The following is a 17,731-nucleotide window of genomic DNA, read 5'->3' on the forward strand; positions in this document are numbered from 1 at the left end:
TCCACCAGATGGCATCAGAGACACTCAGTGACTCAATTCCAAGGCCAACTGTTGGTTTTTGATGAAACAGGACTGAAATTGTGTCTTTATTATTTTTTTTTTGTTGTTGTTGAAATAATGTACAAAAACTGCTTATTTGCTTATATTTTCTTAAAAATATCCAGAATAAAAGGTAAATATAATACAAATCACCAAAATAAAAGAAAAGAAAAACCTACATAAATATTTAAATAAATAAATAAATAAATAAATAAGTAAATACATACATACATACATACATACACATGGACCAGTATAAGCTTTCTGGACCAAAAATAAAATTAGTGTAATTTTTGGCCTTTGGGTCATTTTGACCCGCAAGGGACACTTTTGTTATAGGTTCGGGAGGGACGGATGACGGTTAATTAATCATTTGGTCCAATGCACTTATTGTGTTCATACATGTTTTTACATTGCACTTAAATTAAAATAAATAAATAAATACCTGCATGTTATTACTTCTGTAATTAATTTCTGTAATTACATTTAAAATTACACTGTTGACCCATCCCTTACACCTTAACCCACCCTTAATCCTACCCATACCACCAAACCTGTCCCTAACCTTACCCATATCCCACCTCGATAGCAATATTTTGCAATACAACATGAACACAATAAGTACATTGTGATTATTTTTTGATGTAAGTACATAGTAGTTAAGGCCATTTAATATAAAGTGGGACCAATGGCTTTATTTATATGACTGTAAACTGGGCTAGAAGAAAAGTATTTTAACGCTGAATCACCTGCACACTTCACCCTTTAGTATGGGCACCGCTGCAAGCTCCTTTTTCACTTGTGACTTCATTGTCTTGCTAAATGTGTGTAGCACTTGCTGTGTATATCAATGTTCCGGGTTAGTGCTGCATGCCCCTTGAGAACTGTGGGAATAGAAAGCCCCCCAGTCAGCTTTCAGCCAGTAGACGGGCCCCGTCCCTGGAGGCATCATTAAGAAGAGTCACGTACAAAGCCATGTCATCAAACATCTGTCAGAAGTTTGCTTGTGCATGAGGAGCTACTAGTATCCAAGTAAACCCTTATCATTTGGTTACATTTAAGCTATCTTCTGTCCTTGCTTCCTAAAGGTACCACATCCATTCTCTATATATAAGCATTTGAAGAAACTTGCAGTGCTGTGCTGTAGAGTGGATCAAGGATTTATTCTGTCACTTGTCTTTGTTGCAGAATAAGAAATTATGTAAGGAATAATTGACTCCCACCACCTAGGGTGTGGATTATTTTTCTAATAATTCAATGGCCCGGAGTCAATTATTACGCTTATACTATGGTTGCCACACCTCAAGACATTGATCAGATGATATATTTAAGGCACTCGTCCGGTTTTTGTACTAAAACGCTATTGTGAGTAGGATTAATTTCTTCCACATCTCATCCAACGCCTCCGTTGCTAATTCCAAAATGTCATTTTAGACCTAGTAACGGAGGCTTAAGCCATTGATAGCAGATTAATGAAGATATTAATGAAGGTATTAGACAGACAGAGAGAGAGCGAGCGAGAGAGAGAGAGTGCATGTATATCACCTCTCTGAGTCTGTGTTTCTCAAAATTGTTCGGCAGCAGTGTCTCTACTAACAGTGAAACTTAAATTTAATTTTCTTCATGAACAGCCGCGTTGTTACCTCGCTTGAGAGAAATATCATGTAGCTTTTACATTTTTTTTAAAAGTTATGTATGTGTGTCTGTGAGGGAGAGGGAGGGATAGATTGAATATGTGCTTTACCTACATAATAAAACGTAATTATGTGGCAAAACATGGAAATGATCTGTCATTTTTATCATGTTGCTTTCCATATTTATTTGTCTGGCCAGCAGTGGTGGACGAAGTACACAAATCAACTACTTGAGTAAAAGTACTGATATGTATAATAAAATATTACTCCAGTAAAAGTTAAAGGGTGAAAAGTACAAATTTTACTCGAGTGAAAGTACAAAAGTGCTAGATTTTTTAAGTACTTAAGTAAAAAAGTACTGATAGATAGATTTGTTTTGCAATTTTATATAGACTACCTAATTTAATTTTATATTAGCACATTTTTTTAATATAATCCTACTGCTCAAAATACCAGGAATTTTCCCAAAATAACCACTATATGGAGTCAAGATATTTTTGTTGTTGATATGGACAACGTTGACGAGAGTGATGTAGTAATGTTCACTGCGATTTACCTGAGAGAAAACAGATTTGTGACCCTGGAGCACAAAAACAGTCATAAGGGTCAATTTTTCAAAATTGAGATTTACGCATCATCCAAAAGCTGAATAAATAAGCTTTCCATTGATGTATGGTTTGTTAGGAGGACAGTATTTGGCCGAGATACAACTATTTGAAAATCTGGAATCTGAGGGTGCAAAAAAATCTAAATATTGAAAAAATCATCTTTAAAGTTGTTCAAATGAAGTTCTTAGCAATGCATATCACTAATCAAAAATTAAGTTTTGATATATTTACAGTAGGAAATTTACAAAATATCTTCATGGAACATGATCTTTACTTAATATCCTAATAATTTTTGGTATAAAAGAAAAATTGATAATTTTGACCCATACAATGTATTTTTGGCTTTTGCTACAAATATACCCCAGCGACTTAAGACTGCTTTTGCGCTCCAGGGTCACATTTGACAATCAGATATTTACCAGCAAGACAAAAGTGTTTTAAAGTTTGTTGTTTTGCAGAACATCACAGTTATATATGACATAAAAAAAAGGCCTGCAGTTTTGGTAATAAGGCCTGTGAACATTTTAAGGAAAAAAAAAAATTTTCTTAATGATTTTTTTCTTCTCAAACCTTGTCTGTGGTGTAAAAACACGCCTGGCAAAATGCCCCCAGAGGGCATCACTTCCCACTTTGATAATTACTGCATTTACCATGTTCTGAACATCACATCCTTTCTTTTCCCCCCCAGATGTAATGTTAATCTATATAGGTGTTTAAATAAAAATATTTGGACTTTATATCTAAAAATGACCTCATCTTAGCACCAGCAAGCTTGTTAGCTAGACAGTTAGCATCAGCTAACAATATTTACTTATTTTCAGTATGGTTATTAATAAACATTCATATCTGTCTACTTGGGTAGTTAATCCAAAAAATATACAAATTTACACTGTTGATAAACAATATAAAAACAGACATCACATAGGGCATGCGTAGCATTTTAATAAAACTGTTAACGTTACGGCAGCAGGGAATTTGAACGTGCATGAGTTATTTTATCTAATCTGTGTTATTTTAATGTGTCCTTATTTATTTATTTTTTATTTTTTTTATTTTTTTTTACCTAAGAGGCACTTATGCTGATGTGTCTGCATTCAAGCATTTCAGTGAGCTTAAATAGATCACCCTTTACAGCAGATTTAGTTCACAAACAACTGACAGTTTTGACCTAAATATGTTTTTATATGTGTTTCAGTTACAATAATTAATCCTAAAATTTGACATTAGTAATTTACTTTTAGCTGCATCAGTTGCGCGTGCACTCACAAGATCTCCCAGTTCTTACTTGTGAATTCAGTTCACTGGAGACTCGCACTAAACGGTTCATTTGAATCAGTGAGTTGTAGACTCGAGAACAGCTGCAATCAGGTCATTCTAATTCGTGAATGAATCGTTTGGTGCGATTTGCGAACCGATTTAAAAGGTTCATTGAAAAGAATCTTGTAGTTCTTGAGTCAGACACCGCATCACGTGATATATTATAAGGAGTAACGATATGTTTTATGAAATGTAGTGAAGTAAAAAGTATGATCTTATGCTTTGGAATGTAGTGAAGTAAAAGTAAAAGTTACTCAAAATAAAACTACTCCAGTAAAATACAGATACTTGAAAAATGTACTTAAGTACATTAATAAAGTAAAACTACTCCGTTGTGGGTTTTGGTTATTGTGCTGTTGTAAGACCTTTGAAATAACAGAAATAATTTGGCAAAATGATATGGACATGTAATGCGGTCCAGGGCTGCCTGTAAATCTGAATATATAAATGTATTGGTTTTTGTGCTGTTGTAAGATGTAAATCTGAATTTTTAGATATGAATTTGTAATTTATTTTAAGTGTATATATGAGTATATATGTATATAATTGACCAATATACAGTACATTTATCTTTATATTCAGGCATGTCAAAAGACAGATGTTCTTATTTATTATTTTTATTAAAACAGTATGCCTATACATCCTGAATGCATCAATGCAGATATTGTACTGTATTAATTACTGTAAGTGCATATCACTTATCTAAACCAAATGGAGTATTTTTGCTGCATTTTTCAAAAGGCTGTGCCAAAAGGTCTTCACAATTCAACATAGCTACACATTTTGCAAGCATTTGTCCAGTGTAAACCAGTCACTGTATTTATTTTTGTTATTCCAATATAAATAAATGCATGTTATCACATAGCACATTTTCCCCTTTACTAGGTTCAATATTTCAAGGAATCACCTGGGAAATTATGTGATATTGGTTTTAATTGGACCACTATATCTCAAGCGCTATACATTAGCGTCAGGACTTTATTTAATCATAGAATCACACTATGGCTGGAAGAGAATAGGGGGTTTACACAGCTCTCTAATATGAAGCTTAACCAATCTTATAATCAACATCCTGTCATCTACACCTTACTCTGGGGAAACATACATTCAAGGTAGCTTGAGAGGCAGAGGACTTGCAGTTCAACAATGGAGAGTACGGGAGCATGTACTTGTATATATTTAGATTTGTCTCTGTATATCCAGATTAACATTTATATACTCAGATTTACATTTATATATTCAAATTAACTTATTTATATCAACTGTTATACAAAACCCTATGACCCAAGTGCAAACAATGAGCAAGAAAAAATACAATAAAATTGAGTTTGATTTCAGCAAATAAAGGGCACTTTGTGTTTGATATACAGTATACAGTACTTGTGTGGTGCATTTGAGCAAAAGAACAGTTGAGTGCTCAGTTATTCAGGCAATAGTACAATCCTTATTATAGAGAGTTAACTACAGCAGTACCACTACAACAACATGAAAGGATCAGCGAGGTTTGTGAGTGCTCTTGTTCTACCTCATATTTCAAATGAAATGAGAAAGCACCTCTCTAGCCATTTTTGATCTGTGTTGAATGGAGGGAACACGACTTGTTTACTTCTTTTTGCGAGGGAGGTAAAATGGCTGATGGAAATGGGGGAGAGTTACAAATTGAAGCCTGCAAGGAGGCCCAGAAGGAAACATTAGCTCAAATTAAGAATAGCAACTAGTTTTAATTAGACAGAAAATAAATAGATAAAAGTGGGAAACGCCAGTCCCTCGAATGTAATTGGGTTTTATTGGTGTGTTATCAATGGCACCCTGGGAGCTGTGTTTCAACAAACAGCATTAGGCTTTTATGGCTCACACTGCATTAGTGTCTGTATTTCTCACCTCTGTACTGCTCGTAAGACTGTGAGAAACATAATCTCACACCACTGAAGTGACAAACTTCATGTTTCTTTTTCACTGCCTCAGCTTTCCTCAAGTCTTGTAGTAGTGCAGTCAATAAGAATGTTTTATACATTGGCTTGTTTGAATGTGCTTTATTCTTGATTTATACTCAGTACAAGGAATACCAGAATAAGGTATAAATACCTTATAATTATCTGAATAAGATTTCATTATTTATTTGAGATTGTCTGATATTTTGAAGCATTTTCATTGCAAGTCTTTTTTCTAAAAATGAGGTAGGCCATACTGGTGCACTGTATTCAAGGACTTTTGAAGCCATGCATTTCAGAAACAGACTGAAATTTAATTCGTTATTCACTTATAATATCCCCCTCCAGAACTGCTGTTACCGGATCATCGAGGCAGTGATTTTCTTGAACAAATTGTTCAGTCTGTTTTGTAATCCAAAACAACTAATTCTTCATCAATAGGCTTAATTTTCTTAAACAAAATTAGGAGCCAAGCACCAGAGGTGTGAAGCCACCTATTCTTCTTCTTCGCTCTTTGGCAGCTTGCAGGAAAACTATGGAATTTGGCACACAGGTAGAGGACAGTCAAAAAGTAAAAGTTTTTCAATAGACCAAATCGTTATGATACATCAGCATGTTCTACAAAGAGCATGCCAAAATGGATGTGATCCTATATTTCTACAATGGTTTAGTGGGTTCAGACCAAATTTGGTATGCTTTATAACAACAATGACCTGAGGGTAAATGAGCCATTTTAGGCACAGCGCCACCTACTGGTCGAGAGATATTAAAAAAATGACTTTTTTACTTGTAACTTCTGAACAGTCTAGCCTAAAATAAGACTGGTCTCTTTAGCTGTAAATCGGCATACACAGTTGTCACATGTTGGCCATTTTGGGCATAATACATTTTGAAACTTATGATAAAATACTATATTTTATAAACACAATAATGTATTATAAAAAACTTTCTATTTTCTCGGTCCGAAAGAATCTTGTTTTTTTTTCTTGTTTTAGACCGTTTGCCCAATCTTCACCAAATTTCACACACATCATCATCAAGCTGGTACAAAATAATAATAATAAAAAAAAATATATAGTAAAATTAGAAAAAGTATTTCTGCAATGCCAGAGGCTGTTCCACTTATTGGTCAAAAGTGATAAGCAATTATGACAAATTACAAGTGATCATATTGGTTTAAAACAATTTTGCTTAAAATCATCAGCAGATGTCTTTAATTACTTTTTTTTGGCATTATGCTCTCTACAATGCTTGCTTAATTGCTCATGAATGGCTGCTTGCAGCTGTATTATTTCTTATTTCTTTTGATTTTGAGGTGAAATGTGACCCAGTAGGTCAAGAATATGACACATTCTTGACAATATTGTGAGATTTCATCCATTTGACCAACTGAAATAAGCAGATGCTCAGCTGAACTAATTCTCAGCATCTTGTTTCCCCTTTCTAACCCTTCAGGGTCCCCTTACCGAGATAAGATCACCATCGCAATCCTGCAGCTACAGGAAGAAGGGAAGCTGCACATGATGAAGGAGAAGTGGTGGCGAGGAAACGGCTGTCCTGAGGAGGAGAATAAGGAGGCCAGTGCGCTGGGTGTCCAGAACATCGGTGGCATTTTCATAGTGTTGGCTGCGGGACTCGTCCTCTCTGTGTTTGTGGCAGTTGGAGAGTTTCTCTATAAATCCAAACAAAACGCACAGCTGGAAAAGGTAAAGCAACATTTTCACATTTCTGGACTGCAATGAACATTTTGCAAACTGTTAGGATATACTAAGAGTTTAGGGTTATTATGCAAGTCTCTTTAGAGAAAACAAATCACATATAATCACAAGAAATTGGTCTGCAATTTTGTGTTTCATCAGCGGGGGTATTGTGGGTAATATAAACTAGCCAGTCAGATGAGTTCAACTGATGCCCCTGAGTATGAAAGAATCTGTTACAGATCAATGCAAACAATATTAAGTCTGTCTAAAATTGGCTTTTATGTTGTGGTACTGAGAGCAAAGTGTGAGGTATATTTCACTGGTAATATTTTACAGACAGTGCCTGTGTCTGGAGAGCAAACAGTCCTTCTTGATGTAAGTCTCTGAAGACAGAAGGGCTTGGGCTTTACTTGCTCAAATGGCTTCCATTGTGTCATCCCGCCTGAACAGATGTGTTGTTCTTTCCCCCATCCACTTCACTCGTATACTTGATCTACTGAAACAGTGACTGCTTGAAGTGTACAGTCAATAATGAGGTAGACAATAATTCTCCCAAAAAAAAAAAAAAAAAAAAAAAATTAATAATTAAAAACCTTTGAAATGAATGAACTCCAGTTCTCTTGTATCACAAATATGATGTTTAAGCACATCTTAAAGAATTTACATCTTGGAAATTCTACTCATGAGCTGTGATTTCACTCACTAGATTAAAGGACAGGTTTGCTTGGTAGGTTTTTTTCCTATCATTATTAGCATTCATTTCCATTTGATGATGCAGTTTCTGTGTAAATCTGATCTTCATGGGTGTTTTCTCTAGAATTCTCTTTAAAATAACCAAATGTCAGTTGAGTGGATAAACCAAGCAGGCTATGAAGTTCTCTTTGCATTCACACTGTCCTGTTAAAATGTTAATAATCAGTTTTAATATATTTGTCATAATTTACTTCTCCGCTGAGCCTTCATTTTTGCATTTTTGGAACTAAAACAAGGCATTTAATTGCCTTTGTTTATTTTAGAATAGATTTTGCCAGTCATTAAAAAAAAGTTAGAATGGCTCTTGTTCTGTAATCACCACAAAAATAGAATAATAATTTCATTTAATCCCATTTGCATATCAGCACTAAATTTAAATGGGAGGCCATAACGGCCAAAATATTCATAACTTGCAAATATCTGAGTAAAATGAAAATGATAGATATTGATCTATCTAAGTGCTTCTGTTTGTTTGCTGTAAGTCATTGTATTGACATTCACAAATATTCTGGCAAGGCATTATTTTGCTGCCTGATCCTTGTTTAATGATTACATGGACATGATAAACCTACTGGCCAATGATATTGAGCATCACTCTAGAGCTAGTGCCTTTCTATATAGAGACATATAGAAAGAAAAATACCTATAGTTCATTCATGTTTCCTGAATCCATAGTTCAAACAAACATTTGCGAACAATATTGCAAAGCGATGTGGTTGGAACTGCAGCTCTTGACCTGTGGTTAGAAGCATCGTTTCTTGTTAGTATGGTATATGGAATAGATCATGCTCTTCAGCAAAATAAGGAATCTATATGCTTCATTCCATACATATACAAATTTCATTCTATGTCTTTTAGTTTGTTAAGAAAATTAAAGCACCATTTTTGAAGATTGCACATCTCCTGGGGAATCCTGGAGTGATGTAAGGAAACCCACAAAATAATGGAGAACAAAAATTGTGAAGCAGTCCTCAGATGCCATGTTCATTATTTATAAGAATATTATGTCATTAATTTGATCTTAAGCTGATTAATTATCAGGAATTATCACTCCACCACTTGTTTGATTACATTAACAACATGGTTCAAACAACGGATGTGTGACAGAGGACCTACATTTTTGGGAAGCAGTCACAGCCAGTTAGTTTCTACAACAATGCAACAACAGTGGCTAAGCAGTGAGTTATGTTGTTGTATTAAAAAGTGGATGTAAGGGTTGAAAACGGTTTTGACTAAATTTATTTTTAAGAATCATCATAATCATAACTGTATAGGCTGTATACAGAGTGACAGAGTGCTGAGGGTTCATGATCTAAATGGAAGTGTCAAATTTTATATGAGTGATTTTGCTAGTATTTAAATTCAATACAAAGCAATGCAATAGAAAACACACATTTGAGAACATTTAAATTAGGTCTCAAATCTGGCAACTGAAAAGGATAGAGAGGCAATTAAAGCATTTTTGTACAAGACTTGAGCTGCTGTCCTCTGTTCAGTGTTTTCTGAAAAAAATAAATAAATAAATAAATAATCATCATATGGAAATGCCTCTTGCTCCTCAGCAGCGCATTCCCCCAGAAATTTGCATTTTATAATTGCCTCTATTTTGTAAGATTAGGAAAGAGCCAACAATCTGACCAACAGTCTTATTGCTCTAGATAAAAAAAAAATATATATATATATAAATTGTTCTAACATAATGTGATGTAGATTTCCTGCGGTTTTCCTACCACCAGATAAGAATCACAAAAACAGATTTATTTAGGTATTGTTAAAATAATTTACATTGTTAATAAAACTTTACATAATGGTGTATAATTTTGGCAAATACATCAAGTATTTCATGAAAACTGCAACATAATTTTTAGCATTGTTAATGGTTTCTTTATGTATTTTACAAATATTTGTTTAGTGCATCTTTAAATTGATAGTGTATATGCTCAAGATCACACATGCACAAAGGCACATATAAATTAATGTTTAAATAAAAGGATTACTGTAATGTTTCTGTTTCTTGTTTTCCTTTTTTGCACATTTTACATGAATATACTTCCCAAATTTCTTCCACCACCTTCCAAGAGTAATCCTTGCTCCTGAAAGTCCCCACTGTCCGTACATACATATGTGATACATTTCCACAAATTTTGGATCATGCTGTTGGATCCAATGAAATAATAATAATAATAATAGTAATAATAATAATAATAATAATAATAATATAAATATTTATCTTAAAATTCCTAATAATAGAAAAAATAAAACTACTATTTCTATTTGTAATTTTGGTAACACTTTGCTTAAAACCTTTTGTATAATGCATTATAAAGATATTCATAATATACAGTGCAATGTATATATATAAATATAATATATATATATATATATATATAGAGAGATATATATATATATATATATGAGCAATATCACATGAGTAGACGTGAGATATGGCTGTATATCGACAGGCAGAGTGCCGTAGGTAAATACCAGCATGCTGATATACAGCCATATATTGCATCTACGAGTGTGATTTTGCATTTATACAACAATTTGACAGCACAAGTGTGTAAATATGTAAGAAAAATAACAACAGAATGTCTTTAAAAACCCTTTTGTGCAGAACTACTTCCTTCCACCACAGATTCAAAGCTCAGTTTGACAGTTTAGGCACAAGCTTCTGTTACTAATTCTAAAATGTCACTTTAGAACAAGTATCAATTGGTAATTGTGATTGGTTAATTTAAGTATTATTGTATTACTGTGTTGATTGATTTCTGTATTATATGTAAATTATTATGAGAGAGATGGACTGAGTGAGTGTGATTACCTGCATCTGATACAGCATTCATTCTTCAGCTCAATCTCATATTCACAATAAAACATTAGTTTGAATGTCCGCTATGACAGTGCTGATCAGTGCATATACTGCGCCTTACAAGCTGTTGTTAATAGTAAAAATATCTTAACTTGTAAATTATAAAAGTCTTTACCGCTGACTCTCTTGTCACCATATAATAATGCCAATTAATAACAAAAAATAAATTAATGAGACCAAAGATTGCCCATTACAATTACCCAAAACAAATTATATATCATGTTTAACCACTATAAAGACATCAGAGCCAGTGGCAAATACCAGAAAATCTGGCCGAGGTGAGGCTGCACTCGGCGGGTTCATGAGCGCTGAACGCCACTGATGCCCTGGAGCTCACATCTCTAAAAAAGGTTGAGGCAAGATTTCAAATAGACGTTATCTTTATTAACAAACCACATATTTGAAGTCTAAACAAGTACATTCTCGCCTAAAAACAAAAAAAAACTACATTCCGTGAGACAAAAACAGTATTATTTTTACATTTTAGTGTATTTAGGTGTCCGCCATGACACTCCCTGTGAGAAATACGGGAAGCAGAGTGATACAAATGGTGAAAGGGCGTTCCTGTAGCGATACCAGTACGATATCTCACGGTTCTCCACCAATCAGATTTGAGAACCAGACCAAACTGTTGTACAGTATATATATATATTATATGTTGCTTATCACAAAAAAAAATTGACTCTTCCTCCATTTTTACTAATGCACTCAATTAAAGTCTAGCAAAGCAAAAATAAATAATTAAATAAATAACAATCTACTTAAAGTTATTCAATATAGTGCATTATAAAAGAAGTTTTAATGCATTAATTAGGATTGTAATGCACTCTATAATGCATTGTATGATCTCATGAATGATTAGAAACAATTATAATACTAATATATTCATTAAAACACGACAATTAACCTACAAATATTATAATTCATTTTAACTTTATTTATGAAAAATTTTAATACTAATATATTATATATATATATATATATATATATATATATATATATATATATATATATATATATATATATATATATCCTATATATATATACTATATATTATATTTATATATATACAGTGGGTACGGAAAGTATTCAGACCCCCTTAATTTTTCACTCTGTTATATTGCAGCCATTTGCTAAAATCATTTAAGTTCATTTTTTTCCTCAATGTACACACAGCACCCCATTTTGACAGAAAAACACAGAATTGTTGACATTTTTGCACATTTATTAAAAAAGAAAAACTGAAATATCACATATTCAGACCCTTTGCTCAGTATTTAGTAGAAGCACCCTTTTGATCTAATACAGCCATGAGTCTTTTTGGGAAAGATGCAACAAGTTTTTCACACCTGGATTTGGGGATCCTCTGCCATTCCTCCTTGCAGATCCTCTCCAGTTCTATCAGGTTGGATGGTAAACTTTGGTGGACAGCCATTTTCAGGTCTCTCCAGAGATGCTCAATTGGGTTTCAGTCGGGGCTCTGGCTGGGCCATTCAAGAACAGTCACGGAGTTGTTGCGAAGCCACTCCTTCATTATTTTAGCTGTGTGCTTAGGGTCATTGTCTTGTTGGAAGGTGAACCTTTGGCCCAGTCTTAGGTCCTGAGCACTCTGTAGAAGGTTTTCGTCCAGGATATCCCTGTACTTGGCCACATTCATCTTTCCCTGCAACCAGTCGTCCTGTCCCTGCAGCTGAAAACACTCCAAACAGCATGATGCTGGCCACCACCATACTTCACTGTTGGGACTGTATTGGACAGGTGATGAGCAGTGTCTGGTTTTTCTCCACACATTACCACTTAGAATTAAGGCCAAAAAGTTCTATGTTGGTCTCATCAGACCAGAGAATCTTATTTCTCTGTTTTTTAGCAAACTCCATGTGGGCTTTCATGTGTCTTTCACTGAGGAGAGGCTTCCATCGGGCCACTCTGCCGTATAGCCCCGACTGGTGGAGGGCTGCAGTGATGGTTGACTTTCTACAACTTTCTCCCATCTCCCGACTGCATCTCTGGAGCTCAGCCACAGTGATCTTTGGGTTCTTCTTTACCTCTCTCACCAAGGCTCTTCTCCCCCGATAGCTCAGTTTGGCAGGACGGCCAGCTCTAGGAAGGGTTCCGGTCATCCCAAACGGTTTCCATTTAAGGATTATGGAGGCCACTGTGCTCTTAGGAACCTCAAGTGCAGCAGAAATTTTTTTGTAACCTTGGCCAGATCTGTGCCTTGCCACAAATCTGTGTCTCTGAGCTCTTCAGGCAGTTCCTTTGACCTCATGATTCTCATTTGCTCTGACATGCACTGTGAGCTGTAAGGTCTTATATAGACAGGTGTGTGGCTTTCCTAATCAAGTCCAATCAGTATAATCAAACACAGCTGGACTCAAATGAAGGTGCAAGAACCATCTCAAGGATGATCAGAAGAAATGGACAGCACCTGAGTTAAATATATGAGTGTCACAGCAAAGGGTCTGAATACTTAGGACCATGTGATATTTCAGTTTTCTTTTTTAATAAATCTGTAAAAATGTCAACAATTCTGTGTTTTTCTGTCAATATGGGGTGCTGTGTGTACATTAATGATGAAAAAAAAATGAACAAATGATTTTAGCAAATGGCTGCAATATAACAAAGAGAGTGAAAAATTTAAGGGGGTCTGAATACTTTCCGTACCCACTGTATATAATATAAAGTGAAAAATTTAAGGGGGTCTGAATAATTTATGTAATTTATTTTTAATAAAGTTAAAATGAATTATAATATTTGTAGGTTAATTGTTCTTGTTTTTTAATGAATTATACTTTCTAATGGTGCAACAATGAATATATTAGTATTATAATTGTTTCTAATTATTCATGAGATCATACAATGCATTATAGAGTGCATTACATTCCTAATTAATGCATTAAAACTACTTTTATAATGCACTATATTGAATGGCTTTAAGTAGATTATTTATTTCTTTTTTATTTTTATTTAATTTTTTTTATTTATTTATTTATTTTTTTGCTTTGCTAGACTTTAATTGAGTGCATTAGTAAAAATAGAGGAAGAGTCAATTTTCTTTTTTTTCCCCCGTGGTAATCAACAGCTTGACGTTGTACATAGAGCATACTTTCTATTAAACCCAGAATCTCTTATGTGTGGCTGAATTTGTCAAATTTAAACCATCAATTATTAAAATCTGTGCCAGTAATCATAATCTAGATGCTAATGTTCTGTTATTGGCTGTTATGGAGGATGTCGCTATGAAGAAGGCAGATCATTGGGTAAGAACACTCTGATTGGAATGCCTAACAAGCACCTTATTATTTCCTATATAACACGTCTCTCACAAACATATCTTAAATGAAAATGCTGTAAATAAAGCCATATTCTTCACAAAAGCAGACAGTATTTCCTGTGAGCCGCAAGATGAAATTATTCATTTTATATACTGCATAGGTGATTTGTTCTTTTACTCAGAATGAATGTGAATGTTGTGTTTTTTGTTTTATTATTTTTTTTTTTTTTATTTTTTTAATTTTTTTTTTATAACTTTTTATAGGGTGTGGGTGTTTTGTAATGTGTGTTAATTATTTATCAAAAGGAAAAATAGGATGACAATCACACGTTTGCTTGCTTCACCATTACAAAGCTGAGAATCTCACCATTTGTTTCTTTTGCCTTGCCATACAGTTATACATGATATGAATCTAAAGGTAAATAATATGCATCAATAAATCATGCAGCATCCTGGCAGGAGGAAGCAAGGTGAAATCTGCCACAGAGAAATCAGTAGTTATGATGCCCATGTTGTGCATCCACACGGACACCAGCATAATAATTTCATCCCATTTTCACTTTTCACCACCTGCTATCTATCACTGACCCAACTCACCCACTGTCCTCCACCTTTCCAGGAACTGAAAGCCAGTATGTTTGTTTGTGTGTTGGAAATGAAGGAACATCCAATCAGCTGTGTTCTTCTGTCCGCACAGAGATCCTTCTGCAGTGCCATGGTGGATGAGCTAAGGGTTTCCCTCAAGTGCCAGCGCCGACTCAAACATAAACCGCAGCCACCGGTCATGGTCAAAACGGATGAAGTCATCAACATGCATACCTTCAATGACCGAAGACTGCCAGGCAAAGAGACCATGGCTTAAAACGGACACCAGCTCGCTCTTTCTTGAGCTTGGAAAAGGAAACTCCAAGGGGAGAAATTTGGGCGGGGAGGAAGTCGATTTTCTATACAGGGAAGGGATCTTAAATGTAATTTTAAACAATTAGTTACTGAAAACAACAGCAGAAACTGAAACATATTTCCTGTGGAAATAAATTGAATCTGGGCAAAATTTTAGTTACCTCATCGCTCCAGATCACCACCAGAGCAAAGAGTGACCGATGCCAGGGTTCAGGGTAACTTTTAGCAGGAAATACACACACACAGCTAGAGGCGTGTGACAGAAGGAGGATTGTCTGCTCATTATGTTCATATTCTTTTTGGTTTGATGACACATTTGGCTGTTGTCCGTCCACAGAGAGCAGCTGAGTCCTTTAGAGAGAACGAGGAGACACGTCCTGACAAATACAGAAGCAAAAGAAGGACAGGTTTTAAACCACAGTACCTGTGCTACTTTTAGGAGCAAAAAAAAAAACTCTTTTGCTGAGCACCACAGCAATATCACTGAAATCATTCAGTGTGTTTCACACCCACACTCCACTCGCAAGCAATTGAAGCAGGACATAGCAACAGGCAATACACCACTTTCAGTTCTTTGCATTTTCAGGCCCCTGCAGAGTGTGACCATGACTAATGGTGAATCTCACAAAAACATGTACGACCCACAACACATTCCAACATTTGTGTTTATTTTAAGCATATTAAAACCATTGCACAACTGAATATGTTCTATCCAAATTTACAGTACCCTACAGAAAATATCAGTTTTTGTTCATTTACAGTAAAAATATCTAAACATTATTCAAAGAAGATGAATTAGAGAATAAAGACGTTGTTTCGTGAAAATACTTGTTAAATGTTGATGAAAAAAAGTCCAAATTAAATGTTGAGAATAAACTCATTAAATTATGAGAAAAAAAAGTTGTTTCGAGAAAAAACTCATTAAATTCCAAGAAAAAAAAAAAGTTAAAATTACATGTTGAGAATAAACATTAAATTATGAGAAAAAAGTTGTTTTGAGAAAAAAACTCATTAAATTACAAGAGTAAAGTCGAAATAAAAGCTGAGAATAAACACACTTGTGCCATGTCCATTTTATCTCGTTGGACAATGTTAATCAGTTTCATAGGTCATAAAGAGCGATGCTCGTGAATGAAGCAAATGATGCAATCGACCAGAGTTCAAATCCGCCTTTTGCCGAACTCACTCTTCTTCCTTTTTTTTTTTCATCACATATCACATCGGATGCTATTTACACTAAGTGAAAATAGTGATATATTCTATTTACACTAAGTGACAAACAGCAGCATTTTTAGCGATGTGCTATTTAGACTAAGTGAAAATAGCGATTATGTTTACCCTACGTAAAAGTAGCAGATCTTTGCAATAAGTGTAAATAGTACTTGCTATTAGTAGATGCTATTTATACTTATAAACAGTGACGTACATAATTTGCACTTCAGTATTGTACATTAACAATATGCAATAATAACATAGAATGTAAATTATTTTATTTATTCAAATTATTAAATAGACGCTGCCTTATTGGTACAACAAAGCCCTCCCTATAGCTTACCTACACCTAAACCTGCCCAATTAATACATCATTACTAAACACTCATTAGGCAATTGATTTCGACTTTTCCGATGTGATATGTGATGAAAAAAGGAAAAAGAGCGATTTCAGCAAAAGGTGAATTTGAACTCTCTTCGACCACATCAAATGTTTCATCCATGAGCAATACTCTCTTCGACCTACACCACTGCAGACGATGATTAATACTGTCCAATGAGATCAGATGAACATGACACCAGTACGTTCATTCTCAGCATTTTTTTGACTTTTTACTTTTTTTCTTCTCGAAACAACTTTTTTTCTTGCAATTTAATGAGTTTATTCTCTTATCTTATTTTGACTTTTTTTCTCAAAATGTAACAAGTTTTTTTTTTCTCAAAACGACTTTATTCTCGAAATTTAATGATTTAATTCTTAACATTTTATTTTTAACATTTTCTTTAAATTTAACGATTTATTTAAAATTGAATTGAGTTAAAATTCATATAAATTTAGTAAAGAGAGGTAAATGTGTTTTGACAATAATATCACAAAGAATAAATAAAAATTATGGTCCTAAGATAGGCTTCATTTAATTTATGCTATGAGACATATTGGTATTGATTTCTTTCATGTAATTTTTTTTTATTAGAAGATAATATTTCACCTCAAATTTTAATTTCATGAGATTCATCCGAACAACTCTCCAAAAATTAGTTGAGTGAACTCAAAACAAACTATTGTGATGCATTTATTCAAACATTTTTCATTTGGTTTATGAATGTTTTTTCTTCTTCTTCTTCTTCTTCTTCTTCTTCTTCTTCTTCTTCTTCTTCTTCTTCTTCTTCTTTCTTTCTGTGATGGTCACAGCAACTTTGAATACACAGCTGAAATTAATATTTTACGTCTGTTATTTTTAATAACTACATTTCATTTCAGTTTAATGAATGTACTTTGTGAATTTGAGTTTAGATTTCAGAAAAAGAGTCCTCATGTAAACGTGTGCAAATGTAAGGTTTCTATAAAAAAATAAAATAATAAGGTGTTTTGTACAATTAAAGAATATCAGCATTTTGTAATAATTTTTATCAACACAAATCAATCATTGGCACATCTCTCTTGATACGGGGGTGGCCACCCTGTGGAATCCACACACCAGAATTTAAAGT

The 17,731-nt window shown here is 34.0% G+C and overlaps 1 protein-coding gene across 3 annotated transcripts in view; it reads left to right on the plus strand.

Annotated features, from left to right (window-relative positions):
• LOC109059203 (glutamate receptor ionotropic, kainate 2-like) overlaps window positions 1–16,574 on the plus strand; it is a 242,839-nt gene extending 226,265 nt beyond the window's left edge. For 2 of the 3 annotated variants that reach the window (XM_042755741.1, XM_042755740.1), the window contains 2 exons: window positions 6,985–7,235; window positions 14,826–16,574. In XM_042755741.1, the coding sequence (XP_042611675.1) occupies window positions 6,985–7,235; window positions 14,826–14,990 (416 nt within the window). In that variant the 3' untranslated portion in view covers window positions 14,991–16,574. Of the gene's footprint in view, window positions 1–6,984; window positions 7,236–7,565; window positions 9,634–14,825 lie in introns of those variants that run through there. The other variant, XM_042755742.1, reaches the window with a different exon arrangement.
• Window positions 16,575–17,731: the final 1,157 nt, after the last annotated feature.

This window comes from Cyprinus carpio, unplaced genomic scaffold (assembly GCF_018340385.1).
Source record: "Cyprinus carpio isolate SPL01 unplaced genomic scaffold, ASM1834038v1 S000006746, whole genome shotgun sequence".
NCBI lineage: Eukaryota > Metazoa > Chordata > Actinopteri > Cypriniformes > Cyprinidae > Cyprinus > Cyprinus carpio.